At 50.6% G+C, this 22,530-nt stretch overlaps 1 protein-coding gene across 1 annotated transcript; it reads right to left on the minus strand.

Moving 5' to 3' along the window:
- Window positions 1-596: 596 nt before the first annotated feature.
- LOC123061661 (uncharacterized) lies at window positions 597-22,105 on the minus strand. Its single transcript, XM_044484841.1, has 10 exons — window positions 21,664-22,105; window positions 9,624-9,667; window positions 7,352-7,475; window positions 7,201-7,279; window positions 6,469-7,109; window positions 5,301-5,556; window positions 4,956-5,226; window positions 2,262-2,414; window positions 1,302-1,787; window positions 597-1,189 (listed from the first exon to the last, which is right to left on the minus strand). The coding sequence occupies exons 1-10, from the start codon at window positions 21,839-21,841 to the stop codon at window positions 908-910; spliced, it is 2,514 nt and encodes an 837-aa protein (XP_044340776.1). The 5' UTR covers window positions 21,842-22,105; the 3' UTR covers window positions 597-907.
- Between the last annotated feature and the right edge of the window lie 425 nt (window positions 22,106-22,530).

Consider the following 22,530-nt stretch of genomic DNA (forward strand, 5'->3'; position numbering starts at 1 on the left):
CGAGGTTTCATCAAATAAATTACTCCATCAGCGTTGATCAGGACGCCAAAATGGTAGCCAATGCCATTGCGTTGTCTTGTGAACCAGTTAAGAGCAGCACTGTGTTGATTTGTTCAGCGCCATCCCGCGTGATGGAGCTGGCCACAACTGATTGTAATACTTTGCTTTGCTCTAGGGTGTTACAAAAGAAAAAAAGGTCTACGAACTTGGCCAGTCATACCCTGTTGTGGATGTAGACGTCATCAACAAAGACAAAGTACACAAACTCTAGTCAGCTCAGCCAGAATTGTGTTCATAGCACTGAAGATGAAGGATAACATACTGCAACGCAGGAAGGGTTCCAACTGCACCGGGAAGCGACCTGACAAAACTCCACATCAATCTGGCAAAGAGCATCTCTAGTCTAGATAAAATGTGGTTAACTTTTTCAAACTCTGCAAGACGTTAAAGGATTTAGTCAAAGAAAAAGATGATCTTCAAAGCCGAAGCTGCCTTCCAGACGTCCCTGAAATGCAAATATTTCACCAATAATCATTCTGACGCTTCCAGCGCCCAGGAGACGAGCAGGAGGCAGCAAATGAAGAATGAGCGAGGCATCAACAGAAAGTGGTGTAAGAAGCAGCTCCTGTTAGATGAGTTAGGTCTTACTGTTACAAGAAAGCAGCTCACTATCGAGTAGAACTCACGAGGATGATCTGAAACTAGTCTCGAGACACACAAGTGAGAAAGAAGAGAGAAAAGAGAAAAAAAAGGAAAACCAACATACTTCAAAACTATAGAAGCGCATCGACCTCCCCTTCTTGGCGCTCAAGAAGGTAGCTCAGCTGGTCTGTTTGCTTCATGGCCCATGCCAAGGTGCGCAGATAGCCTAGAAGACGCTTCTTCTACAGAAGCACAGACCTACATCTTAGTAGCTGTGCTGCCACATGTGGTGTGATGGCTGAGACGGGGGAGTCTGGGAGCTGTTCAGGCTTCCCTCCGCAGAGTTCTGCGGGTGCTCCTGCTGCATACCATTCTGCGACTGGTAGAAGCTCGGGTACCCAAGACCACCGTACTGAGAGGGCTGTTGCACCTCACGGAAGCCACCCTGCGCGCTCTGGCCCTGGAAGCCATAAAAGTTACCAGGTGGAACAGCTGAAACAGCTCTTGAACCAGCAGCTCCATGAAGCCACATCGCTGAGTTGTCGCTCTGAAAAGAGCCACAGATGAACGCCCCAGAATGAAATGAGCAAATCCTCAGTGGTACAGAACAAGTATGCCAGAATTTCAAAAGCTAGACGAAAGAATGTAGCACCCTTTACCTGCTGTAGGGCCATGTAGTGATTGGCCTCTTTGAACTGTGAACTTAAAGCTTCATCAATCCCCATAGTCGTGGCAGGGGAGGCACTCTGGTTTTGGCCAAAATTCGGTATATTACTTGAGCTTCCAAAGCCTCCATAACCAGAGACTGCTGATGAATGTTGTGGTGGGCTCGTGACAGGAAGGCCACTCTTGTACTGCGGCATCGAGTATTTCATAGCAGATCCAGGCACTGCAGCAGCACCACCATCAGATTGATGGAAAGGTCCATTACTTGAATACGCTTGCTGGAAGGCTGGTGGTGGTACATAGTAGTTTTGAGGCAAGTATGGATAGCCGACTAAACTGGCAAAAGGCCCCAGGGGTAGAGTTGGCTGAGAGTACGGATGTAAAGATAATTGCTGAGGTTGAGGTAGCCCTGATGGAATGCTCGTACTGGGAGGATTTTGTGTAGATTGAGTGTTGGAGAAACCCCCTTGGTTTAAATTCTGCAAGAATATTCACAAAAAACTGAAACTCAGAAAAACAGAAGTTCAAACAGCAGCACCTAAATGTTAATGACACACGCCATGATAGTGTTATTTCTCTTTTCTATTCTTGACCACCTCTCTTCACTTCACACTGGAGCTGCCCCGTCATATTGCAGAAGATTAGAAGAACATCCAAAACAATATAGAAGAACCTTCCAGTTGGAAATTTGGTACCAACGAAGATATTATGCTTATGCCTACCAAAATATTTTATGAAATCACTACTACATTCATTGTCCAAAATAAGTTCCACAAAATGATCAATATAAGTTCCACACAGAAAAGATGCATCTTCGCACACTACTACATTCATTGCCCAAAATAAAGGGCGTGACTTCTTTCTAAACTTCTGAACTAAAACTATTACATCTGACTTACTTCAGAACAAGCGCACCAACATAAAAGAGGAAACGATGCAAAGATTGTAGTTACCTCTTGCATGGAGATTGGGTAACTGGTAGTTGGCACAGCTGGGTTATATTTCATAGCTGACTGTGCTGATAAAAACGGTGAAAAGTCAAAATCCCGGTGCTGGGTAAGATTTGACCCCAAGAAGTTGCTTTGCAGAGTGTTAGCTTGCTGTGCCTGTAAGTGTAAAACAGAAGGAAAATTAGGAGAAAGGCAATACAACAAAGAAATACAATCCCATCCCACTCACTACTGTAAGAAATTCATTGCCGAGTTTGAGAGGATTGATTTAATTTCAGATGCCTTCATATATTAACAATCACATTGTCCAGGAACCAGCACAATTAAGGTAAAGAGAAGTCGTACATAAATATAACCAGAGCAGCATGCAACAAAAAATATACATTTTACGCCATTCACCAAGCAGACACAGATTCTACTCCATCCGTTCCAAAATAATTGAAGTTCTATGATCTTTCATTTTTCTAAGTCATTAAAGTTGACTAAAGTCTAGAAAAATCAGCAACTATCTACAATATCACATATATATAATATGAAAATATATTTCATAACGAATTTAATGAAGTAAATTTGGTTTTGTAGATGTTGATGTATTTTTATATAGACTTGGTCAAACTTAATGAAATTTGACTTAGGACAATCCTAGAACTTCAATTATTTTGGAACGGAGGGAATACATCATTATATATCTTTTGCTAACTTATAAGTTGGAGTTGGTGGTTGCAGTGTCACACCTCCTACCTCTCCACTGTGCAACGCCCCTACTAACCTTACAAATCAAACTGGGCTCACATCTGATTGTGATTAACCAACAAATAAAGCTTCACAATATTCTCAACCTAAAAGACTAGCTCGAGTACGTATGTAGCACCATCCCCTCAGTTATCCATGCCACAACACCGAAATCCTCTTCTTTGGTCCTTCACTGTGCAACGCCCCTACTAACCTCACAAATCAAAGTGGGCTCACATCTGATTGTGATTAACCAACAAATAAAGCTTCACAATATTCTCAACCTAAAAGACCAGCTCGAGTAAGTATGTAGCACCATCCCCTCAGTTATCCATGCCACAACACTGAAATCCTCTTCTTTGGTCCTTCACTGAGCCCACAGAGTGCAATCAACAGCTCTCTCGACCCTTTGTCGAGCACTAGAGCAACATTGATCTGGGCGAGGATGCACGCCAGAGAGAAGGCAGATGAGACACTCCCCTACTTTGAGCCATCACTACTAACAGATCTGCAAATGTATGTATATATCAATAGTGCAAGAACCTCCTAGCGGAGTGGAAGTGAAGGAAGAAGCCTGGGTATGTTGCTTGTTCCAAACATCAGCAAGGTATCTCAAATCACTAATTCGCATGGCCCTGCATTACTATTTCTTGCACAAGCATCGATCTCTAAAGAAGAGAATAACATATATCTCGAATTCTTGATAATTTGGTTGTCGATTGATGGATTTTAGGCCGATTGCAAACTGATTTTCTTCAATTTTGAGACAAATAAATTGGTATTCCTCGGATCACCAAAAGTTTAAACATCTCAGTTAAAATTTTGAAAAGAATGTAAACCCTGGCAATGTCCCCAAGGCAAGCCCCAGAGGCTCTCATCAAGCACTCGCGTCTGTGTCTTCACAACAGCTAATAGATCGCCATTGTAAGAGGAGGGGCACCACATACAACATGGAGCACAGGTGGAGAGGGTCAAGTTCATCCTATAGGAGTTGTGCTTGCCACAAACCTAACTGCATTGTTCATCTCATGGAAGAAGTGAACACGCTCAAGTGATACGCTTAGTGTGCTGCCATATTGCTAGAGCAAAGAAAACTGCAGTACAGACTCAACAGAGCTAGGAACGTGCACATGTAACATCGAAGGTGTGTATAGCTAGAGCAGGATGATGGCGCAGCCACGATAGAGCTGGAGCGAGAACCTAGAGGTAGCAAACAGGGAGGAAGGTGACAATTAATCGTCTTCTCACGATTTGGGGGTAAAGAAGAGGACGGGTGGCAGAGAGAATGGTTCCCAAGTGAGAAAAGGATGTTGTGCCTCTCGCAACCCTTCCCAAAACAGCATGATCTTCGTGCTTGTGGGCACGTACAAAATAGAACCACTCTTGCACAGGTATCTTTCCCATTAGTGATCCAGCGGCTCTACCATTTCAGTACTAGATAAAGCTAACCTTACATCAATAAACGTGTAAAAACTTGAAACCAATCTAGCTTTTTTAGATTATATATTAGTATGGTCTACGATTTACATTGATTGTTATGCCTATGCAGTTCTAAATGCAGTGCATGTTTTTCATGCCGAAGCTACAAACCAACCTTATATGTAGCACATTCGTCTAGGAATAACAAAGACCCTTTTGTAACAGTTACAGCTTACATATGTACTCTAACAAAACTCAATAACAAGCTAAACATGCAGTTCTAAAGCTTCAGCAAGTCCCAACTTCATGAAAGTCTTATATTAGTCCCAGACTCCCACACGGTGCCTATGCTATCATCAAGGTGATAAATCAAAAGTTCAGGTGCTAAACATATGATGAAAAGATAAGTTTTATTGGTTCCCTATTTCCCTTTAGAATGAAACTACCCACTATGTTCATGACGGAAAGATAAGTTTATTGGTTTCCCTTTAGAATCAAACTACCCACTGTATATGTGATCCCATATCTTGAAGAAGACAACTATACCAGCAAGCTTGAAAAATGAGAAAGCTGTTGTGCTTGAGCGTTTCCTTGTTGGCTCTCCATTATACTTGGCTGTGTTGTGTTCGGATACACATGATCTGAAACTGATGGTGGGTTATACTGAAGACCAGACACATCTAGAGCACCTTGCATCAGTATATCAGGCTGCGAAACTGAAGGGGCATCAATATTCTCAATGTTGGTACCTATTCTGGTTTCAACATCCTCATTTGCTGATGACTGTAGAGCACCATTGTCATAGTAATCTTGATTCCTGTAAGAAAGGTGCCATAAGACAAGATGCATTTTGTGTCATGAGTAGGAACATAGCAGGAAATTAGTTTGCACCTGATATCTATTTGATCAACTGCTGGAGTTTCATCTGAGTTGGGCACCTCTTCCATACTATATTTAGGGACCTTGGATGGAAGCAACCCAGAGAAGGCACCAGATTCAAAACTACCAAAGCTCAGATGCGCGCAGTCTGTATTTTCAAGTTGTGGATTATCATCAGCAGAATTAGCTGCTGCTAGATCTTCCTTTTGCAAGCTTAGATGCTGAAAGTTCATTGCAGCTGAGTCCACATCAACGTTGGAAACCTCAACTGCAAACGATTGCGTCATGATTCCTTATTAGTAATTATATATGTTATATGTTATAAGTATAAAAGAACAGTGTTTAAGGCAATAAGGACTAAACAATATTTTCACTTGTAAGGCAATCTGCATATACAAAGAAAAGTTTGTTAGTGAATGAACATAGAAAAAAGGACTAAACAATATTTTCACTTGTATCGGTAGCACATAAAGATGATGTGTAGAACAAATAGTAAGCCAGTAAGGCAATCTCCATGTGTAGCAGTTTTGCAAAACTGCAACCACCACAGCATCCATGAACATGTGTCACTTTACAGCATCAAAGGGCAAAACGGAAAGTACAAAGCTGAGCAATGAGCGGCTACTGGTTTTCGTTTTCTATGCAAAGGCAATGCCATTAAATATTGAATGACATCCCTGGGAGCCACTAGACAGTATGCCTGATCCATGTTTATGTGATGTCGTACTACAACAGAAATATGCACTTGATGCTCAACGTACTTAAGGTGGTTGGCTGGTCAGGGGTGGGGGTGCCAAACGCCCAAACATCAGACTAGCCAGTTGGAGGAACATTTCAACCTCCCCAAGGACAGCTATCACCTACTCCCTCAGTCCCATAATATAAGAACGTTTTTGACACTATACTAGTCAGTCCCATAATATAAGAACGTTTTTGACACTACACTAGTGTTAAAAACGTTCTTATATTATGGGACGGAGGGAGTATCAGATAACAGAACAGTGTTTCCTCACAAAGAAATACAAAGATCATTCTATTTATTATCCAGCCTCCAAAAAGTATGAGCATCTACCTTGTGACAGAAAAAAATAGAACACATTGGTAATTGACTTTTAAGACGCATAACCAGAAAAGGAAGTTCCATTGATCACAAGATTTGCTATTTGAGATCTATACTAACCTTCATCGGCAAATGAGTGCATTTGAGATTGGTATGTACTTGAGTTCTGCAACAATTCATCACCGAATTGAACTTTGTCGTGAAGAACTTCCGAGTGTCTCTCAGAAGGTATTGCTGTCTGCTTTACAATTGAGGTGTTATCTTCTGTGTGAGACTTCTCATGCAAGTTAACGGCGTCAGCAACCAGCACTGATGACTCCAATGATGCCACAAATGATAATGGGCCGCCAGATGGCTCAGGGGCTGTGAATTGATTTTGTGATGGTGGTCCGTCCTGTGGAAACCAAACATTTTCATGTGTTTGGTGGCTTTCTGCCGAAGCGTGATTAGAATTTATAAATTGGGGAATGGGATCTGGAAGAGCTGGAAATCCTTGGTCAAATGTTGTCGGGGCGACTGTGCTTGCGGATTGCTTTGTGTTATGGTTCGTTTCATTTGACAAAGATGGGTTTTGACCAGCAAATGCTTTGTCTGCCGTAGCCGTAGACTTGCTAGAAGACCTTCCTTGAGGTCTGCCCATTTTAACTATATCAGCCATTGACATCTGACCAGGCACCCCACACCAATTCTGCTGAAATCCTGACGATGATTGTGATGCTCCGCATAATCCATCAGGAACCACGTCGTTGTTTGCAAAGGAACTGCAACACAGAAAGCAAAAAGGTCAGTTAACAATAATAAATAAAACACAAATAGACCAGCAGGAACTTCTACATCTTCAGCCTTCATTACCTCGGAACTGTTGGCTTCTGAGTGGAATTGGTTGATGGAACACCAGGTCCCAATATTGATGACCTTGAAGCCACGTTATCTAGTAGGATTGAAATGAACATGAGAAAAAGAAATGTGAAAACTCATGGATACAAACATTATTTTATCTTACCAACTCCGCCGGATACAGACCGAACTGAACTGCTTCGGTTAGTACGATCTGTGCCAACTCTAGCAGCACGACTGTTTGAGTTATTTGCTCCTCGGGATCTTGGCTCAGGTGTACCTTTATTCACCTGTGTGAAATTTCAATACATGCTTGATGTAAGTTCTCAAGACTAAAGCATGGCATGGTAAATCAATAATTAGGAAATTAGTAGGATATTTAAACTTTCTAACACAAAAGTTTACCAACAGTGAACAGATTAAATGGCTGATATATTGACAAATTATTAATGCTTTCATTCATTGTTAGAGTACGTAATGGGCCTAATGGCCTGGACAGTATAGCCCGTTAGTCTTAGGGTTAATTAGAGATAAGGGTCGCTTGCTTAGGGGTCAAGTAAGCCTTGCTTGGGAGTCAAGTAAACCTCTCTATATAAAGAGAGGAGATGTATCAATCTAATCAAGCAAGAATTAAGAAGGAAATCCCTTCCCTCTTGCCCAGCCGTGGGCAAAAAGGCCCCATGGCCGGCCCTCTCGCGCCCTCCTTCTAGCAGCCACATAACAGTTTGGTATCAGCTAGCTTCGGTTCGATCATGTCTTCACCGCCGCCCAACCCGTCCGCCCCCGCCGTCCTCACCCCGGAGGAGGTATCCGGGGCGCTGCGGGACATAACCTGGGCGGTCCAGGAGATCCGCCTGTTCTTGGCCGGGTCCTACGGGCCGCACCCGGCTGCGCCGCCCATCACCGCCACCGCGCCGCCGTGGATGCCGTGGCAGCCGCTGCACCAGGCGGCCTCCGCCGCGCTCGCCAGGCCGCTGCAGCTACCATCCACCGCCTCGCCCTGGCTGCAGTGGCAGCCGCCGCTCCTGGCGGCCTCCGTCGCGCCCGGCACTCCGCCGCAGCAGCCGCTGCCGCTGCCCCAGGGCATCCCCGCCGCGCTCGCCGGGCCGCTGAAGCTGCCATCCACCACCACCGCCGCTGCAACTGCCATCCACTACCACCACCTCCGCCGTACCCGGCGCTCCGCTGCAGCGGCCACCGCCGGTCAGCTCCGGCCCTGCATCGACCGCGCCGGCGGGAGTCCCGATCCACCAGATCAAGTTCCCGCCGTCGCCATTACCACTTCCCCAGGGCGTCCCCATCCAGCAGATCAAGTTTCCGCCGTCGCCGTCACCGCTTCCGGCTTGGATCACTACCCGCCACGTGTCAGCAGCGGTGAGGCTGCAGGCTGCTGCGCGCGGCCTCCTAGCGCGTCGGCATGTGCGGGAGATGTGTGGTCTGCAGCTACCGCTCCTCCCAGCTGCTTCGCTGCGCAAAGGACCTCGATCTCGTCCGCTGCGTCGGGGATCTTGGGCATACTGTTTTCCCCTCGGGCAGCGACCTCAAAGTCTGCGACATCTGCGGTTGGGGGGGCGCACCCCTCCTCGTCATTCTCCATCGCAAGCCCTCCACTCTTCTCTGTGCGGCGCAGACCAACAGCCGCCCGGCAGGGAGAAGGCAGGGTGTCACCGACAGGAGCGCACCGCGTAGCACCACTACATTCCGCCGGCCGCCGCGAGAGCGCCTCTGCTGGTCGCTCTTGCAACCACTTCCTGGTGGCCATACACATGCGCTCCTTTTGTCCAGATGGTGTCCATGGGTCCAGGTGGCTGTACACGTGCACGTCCGACGTGCGGATGGTGTCCACTTTATGTTTAGGGGTCCAAAATAAAGAGTCCCAGTCCATTTCAGGTTGAGAGTAATAAAACAAGCCGAGATGTAAAAGGCTTGTTTTTAGGTGTTAGGTTTGTGTTGCGTCGAGTCATGGTTATAAGTTGGTTAGGTTGCAGCTCGAGGACAAGCTGCATGTCTAGGTGGGGTGTAGTGTTAGAGTACGTAATGGGCCTAATGGCCTGGGCTGGCGGTATAGCCCGTTAGTCTTAGGGTTAATTAGAGATAAGGGTTGCTTGATTAGGGGTCAAGTAAGCCTTGCTTGGGAGTCAAGTAAATCTCTCTATATAAAGAGAGGAGATGTATCAATCTAATCAAGCAAGAATTAAGAAGGAAATCCCTTCCCTCTTGCCCGGCCGTGGGCAAAAAGGCCCCCGGCCGGCCCTCTCGCGCCCTCCTTCTAGCAGCCACATAACATTCATCCTAGTAACTAAAATTATATGGTCAATAGTAGATTAGCTACAAGCCTTCTTTTCATTTTGAAGAGCTGGAAGACCCTACTAAAAATAATATTAGCTACAAGTTTGCAAAGTGGCACAGATGCAAGTTGAGTATCATATTCAACTGACCTCCTTTTTCTTATCGCGCTTGTTCTTTACCTCTTGAAAAGTATCTGGAAAAAGATAGGCAATGTGTGAGATGCCTTACATGAGAGGACTACTAGGACTATGAAATAACATCAGATCAATCTCAAACTGCTGTTAGTATTAACTTCCTGTCATGCCAGGTAAATCAAAGAAAGACGGTCATGTAATTCAAATAGTAAAATAGACGAGGCAATAATTCACTCAGTATATCCACAATGTTCAGTCAAAATCTTTGGATTAATAAAAGGTTGATGATACAAATTAAAGAAACCCTGTGGTAGCAATTGGGCTGTACCCCCCCTCCCCGAGGCCATGGCGACCCCCAGTGCTGACCCTGCCGACCGCCGGGCGACCCCCTCCGACGACCGCGTGTCCCTTGGCGGCCGCTGGTCCGACTCGGAGGGCGAGTCCTCGACGCGCTCGTACAGCGATGTCGCACGCTCCCCGCCGGCCGCCCCCACGCCGCATGCGCTCCCAACCCCCGCTCAAGCCGCTGCCACAGCTAGGCAGCCTGCCGCGAGTCGCCTCGGCCCCCGCTCCGAGGTTTTCCGCGCCCCTGGCGGCGTCCAGGTCGACGCGGAAGGCTACCAGCTTCCGCGGCGTCGGAATCGCCGCCGCCGCCCTCGCCAGGAGGCCGTGCCTTCCCCTCCTCAGCCCTGACGACGCAGCCCCTCGCCGGAGGAGGTCGCCGGCCTCTGCTTCCGCTGTTTGGACCACCATCATCGGGTGCGGGACTGCACCAACGACGTCCGCTGCCGCCGCTGCCTCGAGTCCGGCCACGAGTCGCGCGCCTGCGACGCCCGGCGCCGGGAAGACTCCCGGGCCGACTCCGGCCGCTCGGGCCCTGCTGTTCGCGGGGCTGCGCCTCGGGCCACAACGCCGTCGCCGCCACCACCTGCTGCTCCGGTGGTCCGCGCTCCCTTGGCTCCCGCCCCCGCACCGGTGCGGGTCATCATGTCGCACTCGGTTGAGATGGAGGAGGCCGAGGTGGTTCTCACCCGCGCGATGGTGGCCTCCATTACTGGCAACAGGCCACCCGTGTCCGCTGCCGAGGTCGCCGACGTGCTCATTTCCTCCCTCGAGCTCGTCGACGGTGACTTCACAGTTCACGTCCATCATCCCGAAGATTTTCTGATCCTCTTCAACTCGCGCTCGACCATGGATCGCCTCAACGGTGATCACTTCATCCGCTCCCCGCGGTTCTCCCTCTCCGTGCGACCCTGGAGCAAGCTGGCTCATGCGGGCTCCGGCCAGTTCGAGCACCGCGTCGAGCTTGAGCTCCGGGGCATCCCCGCTCAGGCATGGCACCTCTCGACGGCCGAGCATATTCTTGGGGAGAGCTGCTGGATTGAGAGACTCCACCCCGGCACGCGTTCTAGGGCTGATTTGGCCGTCTTCCGGCTGGCGGGGCGCACGCATGATCCTGCCAACATCCGCCGCGCCGCCATCCTGGAAATCGTGGAACAGATCCCCGCGCGCGTGGGCTCGGAGGCGCCTGCCATTCGGACCCTCACCTACCCGATTTCCATCGCGCTGGCCTGTGCGGAGAGGATCGGCGCCCCAGCTCCCCGTGCTGGCGCTGGCGACGGACCGGCCGGCGGTGGCGCCGGTGATGGCGACGGCCCTGCTCGTGGCAGGGGCCCTGGCCGTGCGCGTCGCCGCGGCCGCAAGCGTCGACGCTCGGAGGCGCCGCCGGCCGGCCGGGCTGATGGCATGGCCGTCGACTCCCTGGGGTGGCGGGTTGGGAACCGCGCTGCGCGCACCGACGGTCTGTCCGTCGCGTCTGCATGGCCCGCGCCGCCCTCCGCGGTTGCGCCGCCGTCCGTACACCGTCGCGGCTGCGCCATAGAGTCCTGGCCTGGGCAGCGTGGTCAGCTGGAGCAGCAGCGCGATCAGCATGGCCCCACCAACATGCGTGGCCGCGCCAGAAAAGGGAGGCGCAAAAGAAAGCCAAAGCAAGCTTTGGCGGTGGCCCAGGCGGGCAGGGCCTCTGTTGCTGCAGGAGATGACGGAGATGCGCGAAGGACGCCTGTCGGTGGCCCCCCGCCTGGCCCCTCGGCTGCTCCAATCCCCAGCGTGGAGCCAGGCCACGGACCAAGTGGCACGCCCCCATTCGCGGAGAACACTCCGGAAGGATCCCGAGATTTGAATCTCACACCATCGGATGCCCCCGAGGAGGATTGTATGGGCCCTGGTTCTGATGCTCCTGATCCGAGGAATTGTCGGGATCTGCCCGATATGCGCGTGGGACCAGCCTCACAGCCTGTGCCGGCCTGCTTGTCGGGGCAAAGCGGCGTCTCGCCTGCACCCCCACCTGACGACGGCCCTGTCCCCGCTGACCGGTCCTCCGGGCCCCATGCGCGCGTCGTGGGTGGAGGAGAGGAGCGCCCCACCTCGTCCCCCCAGGCCAAGGCCTCTCTACCGCCCCAGGCCCAGCCCATTGAGGACACTGGGCTCTCGCCCCAGGTGACTATTCTGCAGAGGCCACAAAGCCCGATCACCGCAACGGGACTCAACTTGGAGGCCCGCACGCCTGCGAGGGCCCAACTGGGGACGAATCTGCCTGCTGCCGAGCGCTTCGCATCCCCGCCGATCACCATGCGCCGTTCCCGCGCCCGTCCCGCTGCGCCAAGCTCCCTAACGTTGGGGGAATTTCTGGCCGCCGCCACCAAGCACATCGATGCGGCCCTGCCGACGCCTGGGAGGAGGCCGCGCAGGCCCCTGAACTTCTCCCCCCGTCGCGGCCGCTCGGCTGCCACTGCCCGCCCGGCGGCGGCGCCACCCACTGCCGAGAGACGTGCGCAGGTCCAAATCCTGCGCACCCTGGGGATCATTGGGACGAATCAGAAGATAACCCCCGCCGAGATGAAGGCCTACGATGGCATGTTTGCGATGCCCATCCCGCTCCAGGTGCTCAAGGCCATGGCCGCGTTGGTCGACCGCGAGATCCCAGCATGCCTATCCTGCCCGCCGATCGCGCCAGCACATGTCGAGGTCGCCTGCACATCCTAGGCGGCTCCTGCCCGCTCCCCGTCGATCCACTTTCCATGGATCACGGCCTTAAGATTGCTGTATGGAATGTGCGCGGCCTGAATTCGCGGAGCCGGCGCACCGCCATTCGCTCGCTGTTGGATACCACCGCTGCCTCCATTGTGTGCTTGCAGGAAACTAAGATGGAGTTGCTTTGTTCGTCTGTTGTTCTTGACACCCTTGGTTCAGAGTTTGATGACTACACATACCTCCCGGCTCTTGGCACGCGGGGCGGCATCTTACTGGCTTGGAAGAGCAGGGTCGTGACTATCACGGACCCGTTGTTCACCACGAATGCCCTCTCGGCCAAAGTGGCCACGGCCTCGGGCATCCCTTGGTGGCTCTCTGTAGTGTATGGACCCCAGGACGACGCGGACAAAATTGCGTTCATGCTTGAGCTGCGGGAGATTCGTGCGGCCTGTCCCGGGCCTTGGATGCTTTGCGGAGACTTCAACCTCATCCTGCGCGACGTGGACAAGAACAACGGTAACTTAAATCGTCGTATGATGGGCAGATTCCGTCGCCTCGTCAATGACCTTGCGCTTAAGGAGGTCTACCTCAACGGGCGTCGCTTCACGTGGTCGAACGAGCAGTCCCCTCCCACTCTTGTGCACCTGGATCGTGTGCTCTGCACCTCGGACTGGGAGGATGCTCACGGCGAATGTCACCTTCGCTGCCTTGCGTCGGTCATCTCGGACCACTCCCCCCTGCTGCTGGACTGCTCCCCCATGCTCACGGCGCATAGACGTTTTCATTTTGAGGACTTCTGGTTGAGGCTTGATGGGTTCCACGACACGGTGGCTGCAGCTTGGGGCTCGGTCCATGACCCTGACCCCTTCCATCGATTGATGTTGCGCTTCCAGGCCACGGCGCGCAGGCTCACAAGCTGGAGTGCCAAGAAGACAGGCAGTATTCGCGACAAGTTGGCCATTTCTCGTGAGCTCATATCGCGCTTTGACAAGGCCCAGGAGGATCGAGCTCTCACTCCGGAGGAGGATTGGCTGCGAAAGCGCCTCAAGGTCTCGTACCTTGGCCTCGCTTCGTTGGAGCGCACCATCGCCAGGCAGCGCGCCCGCATCGCCACGCTCAAGGACGGCGACGCTAGCACGGGATTCTTCCACCGGCAATGCTCCTTTCGCCGTCAGAAGAATCGAATCTTCAGCCTGGCCGTGGATGGGCACACGCTCACCGACCAGGACGCGATGGCGCAGGCTGCTTTCGAGCACTTTGGCGAGATCCTGGGCACGGCCGCCGACCGCGACCTTACGCTCAACCTGGAGGGGCTCATTGAGCCTTGTGATCTGGCGAGCCTGGACGCTCCCTTCAGCGTGGAGGAGGTTTGGGACGCGATCAAGCGCCTCCCCGCTCGCAAGGCACCTGGGCCTGACGGCTTCACTGCGGAGTTCCTGCGAGCTTGCTGGACCATCGTTCGACAGGACCTTATGGATGTCTTCCAGCAACTGTTCGAGATGCGGGGCCGTGGCTTTGGCAAGCTCAACCAAGCCCTCATGACCCTTCTGCCCAAGCGCGCCGACGCCCAGCAGCTCCGCGACTACCGCCCGATCTGCTTGATCCATATCGTGGCCAAGATATTCACCAAGGTCCTGTCTCTGCGGCTTGCCCCCAGATTGGATAGCCTGGTCAGTCGCAACCAGAACGCGTTCATCACCGGCCGGAGCCTCCATGATAACTTCATCCTCGTGAGGCAATCTCTCAAATTGCTGCACCAACTCGGAGCTCCGCGGATCATGCTCAAGCTCGACCTCACGCGCGCCTTTGACTCCATATCTTGGCCATTCCTCTTTGAGGTTTTGCGCCAATATGGGTTCGGGGACAGATTTCGGGAATGGCTTGCGATCCTGCTTTCGACGTCCAGCACCCGTGTCATGATGAACGGCGGGCCAGGCCCCCCGATCTGGCACCGTTGTGGCCTGCGCCAAGGCGACTCCATGTCCCCCCAGCTGTTCGTTCTCGCTGTGGACACGCTTGGGCGGTTGATGCGCCGAGCGCTCGATGCCGGCATTCTGCAGCAGTTGCACCCCCGACGCCCAATCCCGGCGATCTCCCTCTATGCTGACGATGTGATGCTATTCTGTCATGCCACGCCGGAGGACACTGCTGCCATCAAGGGTATCTTGACCCTGTTCGGCAAAGCGAGCGGGCTGCTGGTTAACTATGCGAAGAGCTCTGCCACCGTCCTGCACGGTGACATGCAGGGACAAGAGGTGATCGCCCAATTGGGTTGCCCGGTGGTGCAGCTCCCCATCACTTATCTGGGCATCCCGTTGTCGACGCGACGGCCTTCCGCCGCCCAGTTGCAGCCCCTCGTTGATACGGTGGCTGCCCGGCTTCCTACCTGGAAGGCGTGGCTCATGAACAAAGCCGGGCGTCTTGCCCTTGTCAAATCGGTCCTCAACGCAATACCAGTGCACCAGCTGCTCGCGTTCGCTCCCCCGAAGAAGACGCTCAAACAATTGGCGAAGATCCAGCGAGGCTTCTTGTGGGCTGGGCGGGCCGTGGCCAACGGTGGCCATTGCCATGTCAACTGGAGCCGTGTGTGCCGTCCTATCGCGTATGGTGGGCTGGGAGTCCGAGACCTGGAGCGCGCTGGCCTCGCGCTACGATTGCGATGGCTCTGGTTCGCCCGCGTCGATCCAGACCGTGCCTGGCAAGGTCTCGATCTGCAGTTCTCTCACGAGGAGCGCGCGCTCTTCTTTGCCTCCACTACCATGATCATTGGAAGTGGCTCGACGGCGCTTTTTTGGGAAGATCGCTGGATTGGCGGGCAGTCTGTAGGTGAGATAGCTCCCCTACTCCACCAATGCATTCCCAAACATCGACGCAAGGCCAGGACGGTGGCTGAAGGGCTGGCGGGTAACTCTTGGGCACATGATATTCAAGGGGTCTTGGGTCTGCACGAGATCGGACAATACTTACTGCTATGGCAGGCTGTGTGCCACACCATCCTGACGAACGAGCCGGATCGCCTGCTCTGGAGGTGGACCACCAATGGCACCTACTCGGCGCGCTCATGTTATGCGGCCAGTTTCCAGGGATCCACGCGGTGCCATTCTTGGAAGTTGGTATGGAAGAGTTGGGCGCCTCCACGGGTAAAAATTTTCCATTGGCTCGCCGACCAGGATCGCTGCTGGACTGCTGAGAGGCTCGCGCGACGTGGCTTGCAGCATCACCCTCGATGCCTCCTTTGCGACCAGGCCGTGGAAACTATCCAGCACCTGCTGCTGACCTGCCCCTTTGCACGTCAGACCTGGCACATTGTCCTTGATTGGTTGATTATTCCGGTCCAAATCCCCGATCAGGAGCACACGGTCACGGAGTGGTGGCTGGGCGCGAAAGAGCTCGCGCCGCCGGCGCATCGGAAGGCCCTCAAATCCATCGCGCTTCTTGTGCCCTGGATGCTCTGGACGCACAGGAACGCCTGTGTCTTCGACAACGCCACGCCATCCATCGAATCACTAGTGGTTAGGATCAAGGACGAGGCCCGGTGTTGGGCTGAAGCAGGAGCCCAGGGACTTCGGGTTGTTCTGCCCACAACCTGGGATGTCCACTGATTTTGTGCTTTTCTTTGTACTGCTCACCTCCTAGGAGGATTGGTCTACCTTTTCCATGAAATGAAATGCAAAGGTCCTTTGCGTTTTCTCGAAAAAAGCAATTGGGCTGTTGTAACAAGAATGAAATGGGAGGCACCAAGCCACTAAGGAATTAGGCCCCAGTTCCTTGCATGAAAGTAAGACACAAGTGCTAGCGATCTTAAGGTATGTAAATGGACAAAGTGCAAAGTCACATAGGCAACTACGAGCAATAAATTAAATAAGATTCCAGCTCCCACACACACAAGTCTCATCTTTCCTCGCGAATTTAGGTATTTTACAACTTCCAAACTCAAGGTACCTCTTACAACAAATGACAAGAGATGCAAATAAGGATCATGAGTGATAAATAATGAGCCAAAGAAAATGCCAGTCAATAGTAAATGGTAACCAATGGAAAAAGAAAAGCACTAACCAACAGGAGAAATCAAGTAACTATCTATATCAATATAAAAAGACCCAAAGGATCAGATCCAATCAATCTGGGCCATTAAACCATGCTAATCCAGTGACCTAGATTGCTCCAATGGTGAGCGCTCAACATGTTTAGCATGCAATTAATATCATACTAAATTTCAACGTATGTGCTAATCATATAATTAACATGTGATTGATATCCTACCTAATATGAACGTGTAATTAATTTCTTCCCAGATATCAATGTGCATTGCACGTACGCATTTACTAGTTCTGTTAAAGACAAATAAATGAAAAAACAGAGCATGTGAGTCTCAAACCATAAACATCACTTTCAGCCTCTCAGCGGCTACTGCGAAGACAGAAGACCAAACCATGGAAGCAGCCAAGGCAGTACTATTTCACCGTTTCAGATCTGTCTTGGACAGTTTAAGCTTTTGTATAAGCTTCAATAGCACATATCCAGGGGAGACAGCTTGAACATCTCAAAAGAAATCTGAACTTATACTTGTGGGTTATTCAAGAACAAGACTAGTCTCCTTCCAAACAGAAAGATCTGTCTTGGCCAGTTTAAGCTTTTGTATAAGCTTCAATAGCACATATCCAGGGGAGACAGCTTGAACATCTCAACAGAAATCTGAACTTATACTTGTGGGTTATTCAAGAACAAGACTAGTCTCCTTCCAAACAGAAAGATCTGTCTTGGCCAGTTTAAGCTTTTGTATAAGCTTCAATAGCACATATCCAGGGGAGACAGCTTGAATATCTCAACAGAAATCTGAACTTATACTTGTGGGTTATTCAAGAACAAGACTAGTCTCCTTCCAAACAGACCCACAAAGCCCTAAACAAATTGGGGTAGGCTAGAGCTGAAACCCATAAGATCTCGAAACCAACTCATGGTTCTGGCACGTGGATGGCTAACTTCCACACACCCCTGTCCATGGCTAGTTCTTTGGAGATATTCCAATCCTTCAGATCTCTTTTTATAGACGCCTCCCATGTCAAGTTTGGTCTACCCTGACCTCTCTTGACATTCTCAGCACGCTTTAACCATCCGCTATGCACTGGAGCTTCTGGAGGTATGCATTGTATATGCCCAAACCATCTTGAACAATGTTGGACAAGCTTCTCTTCAATCGGCACTATCCCAACTCTACCACATATATCATCATTCCGGACCCGATCCTTTTTTGTGTGGCCACACATCCATCTAAACATGACATTTCCGCTACACTCGACTATTGAATTAAACCTGGGCATCCTCCAGGCCGGGCCTGGTTCGGGCCAGGCTTTGCAAAGCCCAACCTCAAAATCCCAAGCCCAAGCCCGGCCCGGCCCGAAACACATGAACAGTGCATTTTTTAATTAAAATAATGAATTTTAGATATTTAAATGATATATGATACCTATATTTCTAATAAATAGTGATTTATGCCCTGTTCGGGCTTCTCTTCGGGCTTTCGGGCCGCGCGTCGGGCGGAAAAGCTGAGCCCGAGCCTGGCCCGGATGTCGGGCTTTCGGGCCAGGCTGGCCGGACAGGCTGTCCATGCCCGGGTCTATGTTGAATATGTCGCCTTTTAATCGGCCAACACTTAGCACCATAAAACATTGCGGGTCAAATCCCCGTCCTACAGAACCTACCTTTTAGTTTTTGTGGCGCGCTCTTTTGTCACGGAGAACACCAGAAGCTAGGCACCACTTCATCCATCCGGCTTTGATTCCATGGCTTACATCTTTACTGATATCACCATCCTTTTGCAGCATTGACCTCAAATATAGGAAGGTGTCCTTCTAAGGTATCACCTGCCCATCAACACTAACCTCCTCCTCCTCATGCCTAGTAGTACTGAAATTGCACCTCATGTAATCAGTTTTAGTTCTACTAAGCCTAAAACCTTTCAATTCCAAAGTTTGTCTTCTAGCTCTAACTTTCTATTAACCCTTGTCCGACTACCATTGACTAGCACCATATCAACCGCAAAGAGCATATGGGATATCTCCTTGTATATCCCTTGTGACGTCATCCATCATCAAGGAAAAAAGATAAGGGCTCAAAGCTAACCCTTGGTGCAGTCCTATTTTAATCAGAAAGTCATCAGTGTCGTCATCACTTGTTTGAACACTTGTCAGAATATTATCATAGATGTCCTTGATGAAGGAAATGTACTTTGTTGGAACTTTGTGTTTCTCCAAGGCCCATCACATGACATTCCACGGTATCTTATCGTAGGCCTTCTCCAAGTCAATGAACACCATATGCAGGTCCTTCTTTTGCTCCCTATATCTCTCCATAAGTTGTCGTACCAAGAAAATGGCTTCTATTGTCGACCTCCCAGGCATGAAACCAAATTGATTGGTCACACTTGTCATTCCTCTTAAGTGGTGCTCAATGGCTCTCTCTCCCATAGCTTCATTGTATGGCTCATCAGCTTAATTCCATGGTAATTAGTACAACTTTAGCATCCCACTTATTCTTGAAGATTGGTGCTAATATAGTACGCCTCCATTCTTCTAGCATCTTGTTTGTCCGAAAAATGAGTTGAAAAGCTTAGTCATACTATCGTTATGCCTTTGATGCCTCTCCACACCTCAATGGGGATACAATCAAGGCCCATCGCCTTGCCTCCTTTTATCCTTTTTAAAACCTTCCTAACCTCAGACTCCTGGATTCGTCGCACAAACCGCCTTCTGGTATCATCAAAGGAGTCGTCCAGCTCAACGATAGAGCTCTCGTTCTCTCCATTGAACAGCTTGTCAAAGTACTCCTGTCGCCTATGCTTGATTTCCTCGTCCTTCACCGGGAGTTGATCTGCTTCGTCTTTGATGCATTTGACTTGGTTGACACCCCTCGTCTTCCTCTCTCAGATCTTGGCCATCTTATAGATGTCCCTTTCGCCTTCCTTCATGTCTAAGCACTAGTAGAGGTCGCCATATGCCCGACCCCTTACTTCACTCACAGCTCGCTTTGCGGCCTTCTTTGCCACCTTGTACATCCGCACTCATATCCAGGTGTAGGATATTCGCTTCTACTCCCCCCCCCCAGTCAGCCCAAACTCCTCTAAAGCCCCCTTAAGAATGCAAGTCACATCTTCATCCACATATTGTTTGCATCACCCTCTTCTCCCAGTCCCAAGGGCCCTCCTTAAGAACCCTCTCCTTGAAAGCCTTAGTTGTCTCCCCCTTGAGTTTCCACCACTTCGTTCTAGCAATTTTGGCACGCTTATCCCACTAGAACGAATCCGAAACCAAAAGTCAACCACCCAGAAGCTTATGTTGAGGGACAACACTCTCCAGGCATCACCTTACAATCTATGAAAGCACTCATGTCTTCTCCTCTTGAGAGGACAAAATCAATCTGGCTAGAGTGTTGACCACTACTAAAAGTCACTAGATAGGATTCCCTCTTTTAAAGAGGTGTTAGCTACGATCATGTCGTAGGCTAGAGCGAAGTCCTTCCTGTGTTAGATGTACCCACATGGCCATTGAGATCTCCTCCTATGAAGAGCTTCTTGTCAATAGGTATACTCCTAACCATGTCCTCCAAGCCTTCCCAAAACTCCCTCTTGGTGCTCTCATTGTGGCCTACTTGCGGGGGATACGCTTTGATAACATTGAGAACCTAAGTCCCCAACTACCAGCTTGACCAGGATAATCCGGTCCCCTTGCCTCTTGACGTTTACCACTCCATACTTGAGGCTCTTGTTGATCAAGATGTCTACTACATTTTTGTTTGCAGTTGTCCTGTGTACCACAACTTGAAGCCGGTATCCTCCACCTCCTTTGCCTTTTGTCCCCTTTGTTTCTGTTGTAGTTGTCCCATGTACCACAGCTTGAAGCCGGTATCCTCCATCTCCATCACCTTTTATCCCCTTCATTTGGTTTTTGTCCCCCATGAAACAGACCTACATTAAGCCTCGTTCCAAAATAAAACCGAGCCAAGTTCATCTAAATTCTGCTCCACACACAAGATATGGAAAGAACAAAAACTATTAAAGGGACAAAACCACATTGCTTTGATCATTTGCAAATTCAAATTGAAGAATCCAACTTTTTAGGACTGTCGTCGTTGAAGAAGATCCAAGATGTTGTTGACCCATTTTTTATACCACATATCCTCTTATCTTCAATTGCTAATAAAACACAGACTTAGATAGTTAGGCCCTAAATCCAGTTCAATAGAACTTGGAAAAGACGAAGGAACTTACGATCCAAAACCAACCTAGGTTTTGGGTCCTCCATGGCATTTGATCGAAGGCTTTGCTTTTTATCTTTTCCTTCCCTTACCCTAAAGGGTCAACTACGATCTCCCCATCAAGGTAGGCTGTGCTTGGCTTTTCAAAAGCCCCTAATTGTTTCTCTTTGGGGGCATTATAGCTATTGACAGACTTCTACGTTTGGATGCAACAGCAAAATCTTGCTTGAATTAGTAAGCATCCCTTAACTAACTATATTCTACATTTCAGCATAGCATAGTTCAACAACCGCAGGCTAGTCCCAAGTTCAAAATATTATTTCTTCCACCGTCAAACACAAAACGGAACATAGCCTTACGACAAGAAAAAAAATATCCAAATTATTCCATCCATGTGCTACTGCTCCTCTCATCAAAACCAGAAGGTTAATGCTGACGTACTCGGAAATATAAAAACACCACTAAAAATAGCACAGAATGAAAACGAGCAAATAACGTACAACCCCATCCTAAACAAGAGGCCTAATAAACGCAAAAAAGAAAAACTCTACAGAGCAACAAATCTTCGTAACAGCCCGGGACTGGGGACTCCATCCGCACAGTACCAAATCAGCATAAATCCCTGAGGTGGAATGAAACGGGCACGTTTGTTCCAATCCATTGGCCACAAACACAGCCCAAAGGCTAACCAACGCAGCCAAAACTTGAGCAAAGACCTTAAGCGGTGCAGGGAAAGAGGGGGAGCGAGGTGCTGCAGAGTAGATGTGACCTTGGGAGAGGAGGCGGCTGACCGCCTCGTCAGGGTCCATGCCGCAGTCGCGCAGCGCCGCGTAGATCTCTGAGTCGGAGCGGCTCACGATCTCCTTGAGCCCCTGCACCAGCTTCCTCGCGGACGCAGGCACCGGTCCCGCCGCTGGCCCCCTCCCTCCCCCACCTCCGCCGCTCATCCTCGCCGCCGGGAACCGCCGCCAAAACAGCTCCTCCTCCGCTTCCGCCTCCGCTGTGTGTGTTAGAGAGCCGGGCTCGTAGTAGCAGCAGCAGCAGCAGCAGCGCCTCCCCCGCTTCCGCTGGGTCTCGGCTCTCAGCTCACGCGCGGTTAACGGCGGCCAAATTCCAAAACCCTCCCTCCGCGCTTCCCCCTCGCCTACCTTTATATAGCTCGATGCGATGCGGAGGAAGAAATGGGGTTAAAATCTAATTTCCCACTTCTGCCCGCGCCTAACCTCTGCTCCCTCCTCCCTAATCTCTATCCGTCGCCGCGTACACCTGTCGCGGAGATGTGGATGATGGGAGGTGCGAATGAATATCTAAAGCTGACAGGCCGGGACACATCTCGAGGGGGCCCGCGTGCAGCCTCTGCGTCTAGGAGGGCGCGTCACGGTGTTACGTGGCTATGGTGTGCACGCCCCCGAGGCTAGCATGTGGGGCAACATTGTCGGTGTCCCTACGTGTCGCCCAACCGTGTGACTAGCGTGGATGCAGGGTTATCCCTGAGCAGATGATGATCGGGCCGCATTGTCAGTGTCAGATAGGCGTACGAAACTGACGGAACATTTGGGCTCTTTTCGGGTACGAGACGGGGGCAGTCAGTAAAGATTCCTCCCCTTTCGTTTTTGGGGCATTTTTACGAGAAAGA

Source organism: Triticum aestivum, chromosome 3A (genome assembly GCF_018294505.1).
Source record: "Triticum aestivum cultivar Chinese Spring chromosome 3A, IWGSC CS RefSeq v2.1, whole genome shotgun sequence".
Taxonomy (NCBI): Eukaryota; Viridiplantae; Streptophyta; class Magnoliopsida; order Poales; family Poaceae; genus Triticum; species Triticum aestivum.

What these genes read in the sequence shown, in the direction of transcription:
- LOC123061661 (XM_044484841.1), bottom strand. Translation starts at nt 21,841, where the DNA reads ATGAGCGGCGGAGGTGGGGGAGGGAGGGGGCCAGCGGCGGGACCGGTG. An exon ending in AGCGCGATAAGAAAAAGGAG is followed by an intron (nt 7,476 to 9,623) that starts GTCAGTTGAATA and finishes AATTTCACACAG; the next exon opens with GTGAATAAAGGTACACCTGA. An exon ending in CAGAAGCCAACAGTTCCGAG is followed by an intron (nt 7,110 to 7,200) that starts GTAATGAAGGCT and finishes TCTGTGTTGCAG; the next exon opens with TTCCTTTGCAAACAACGACG.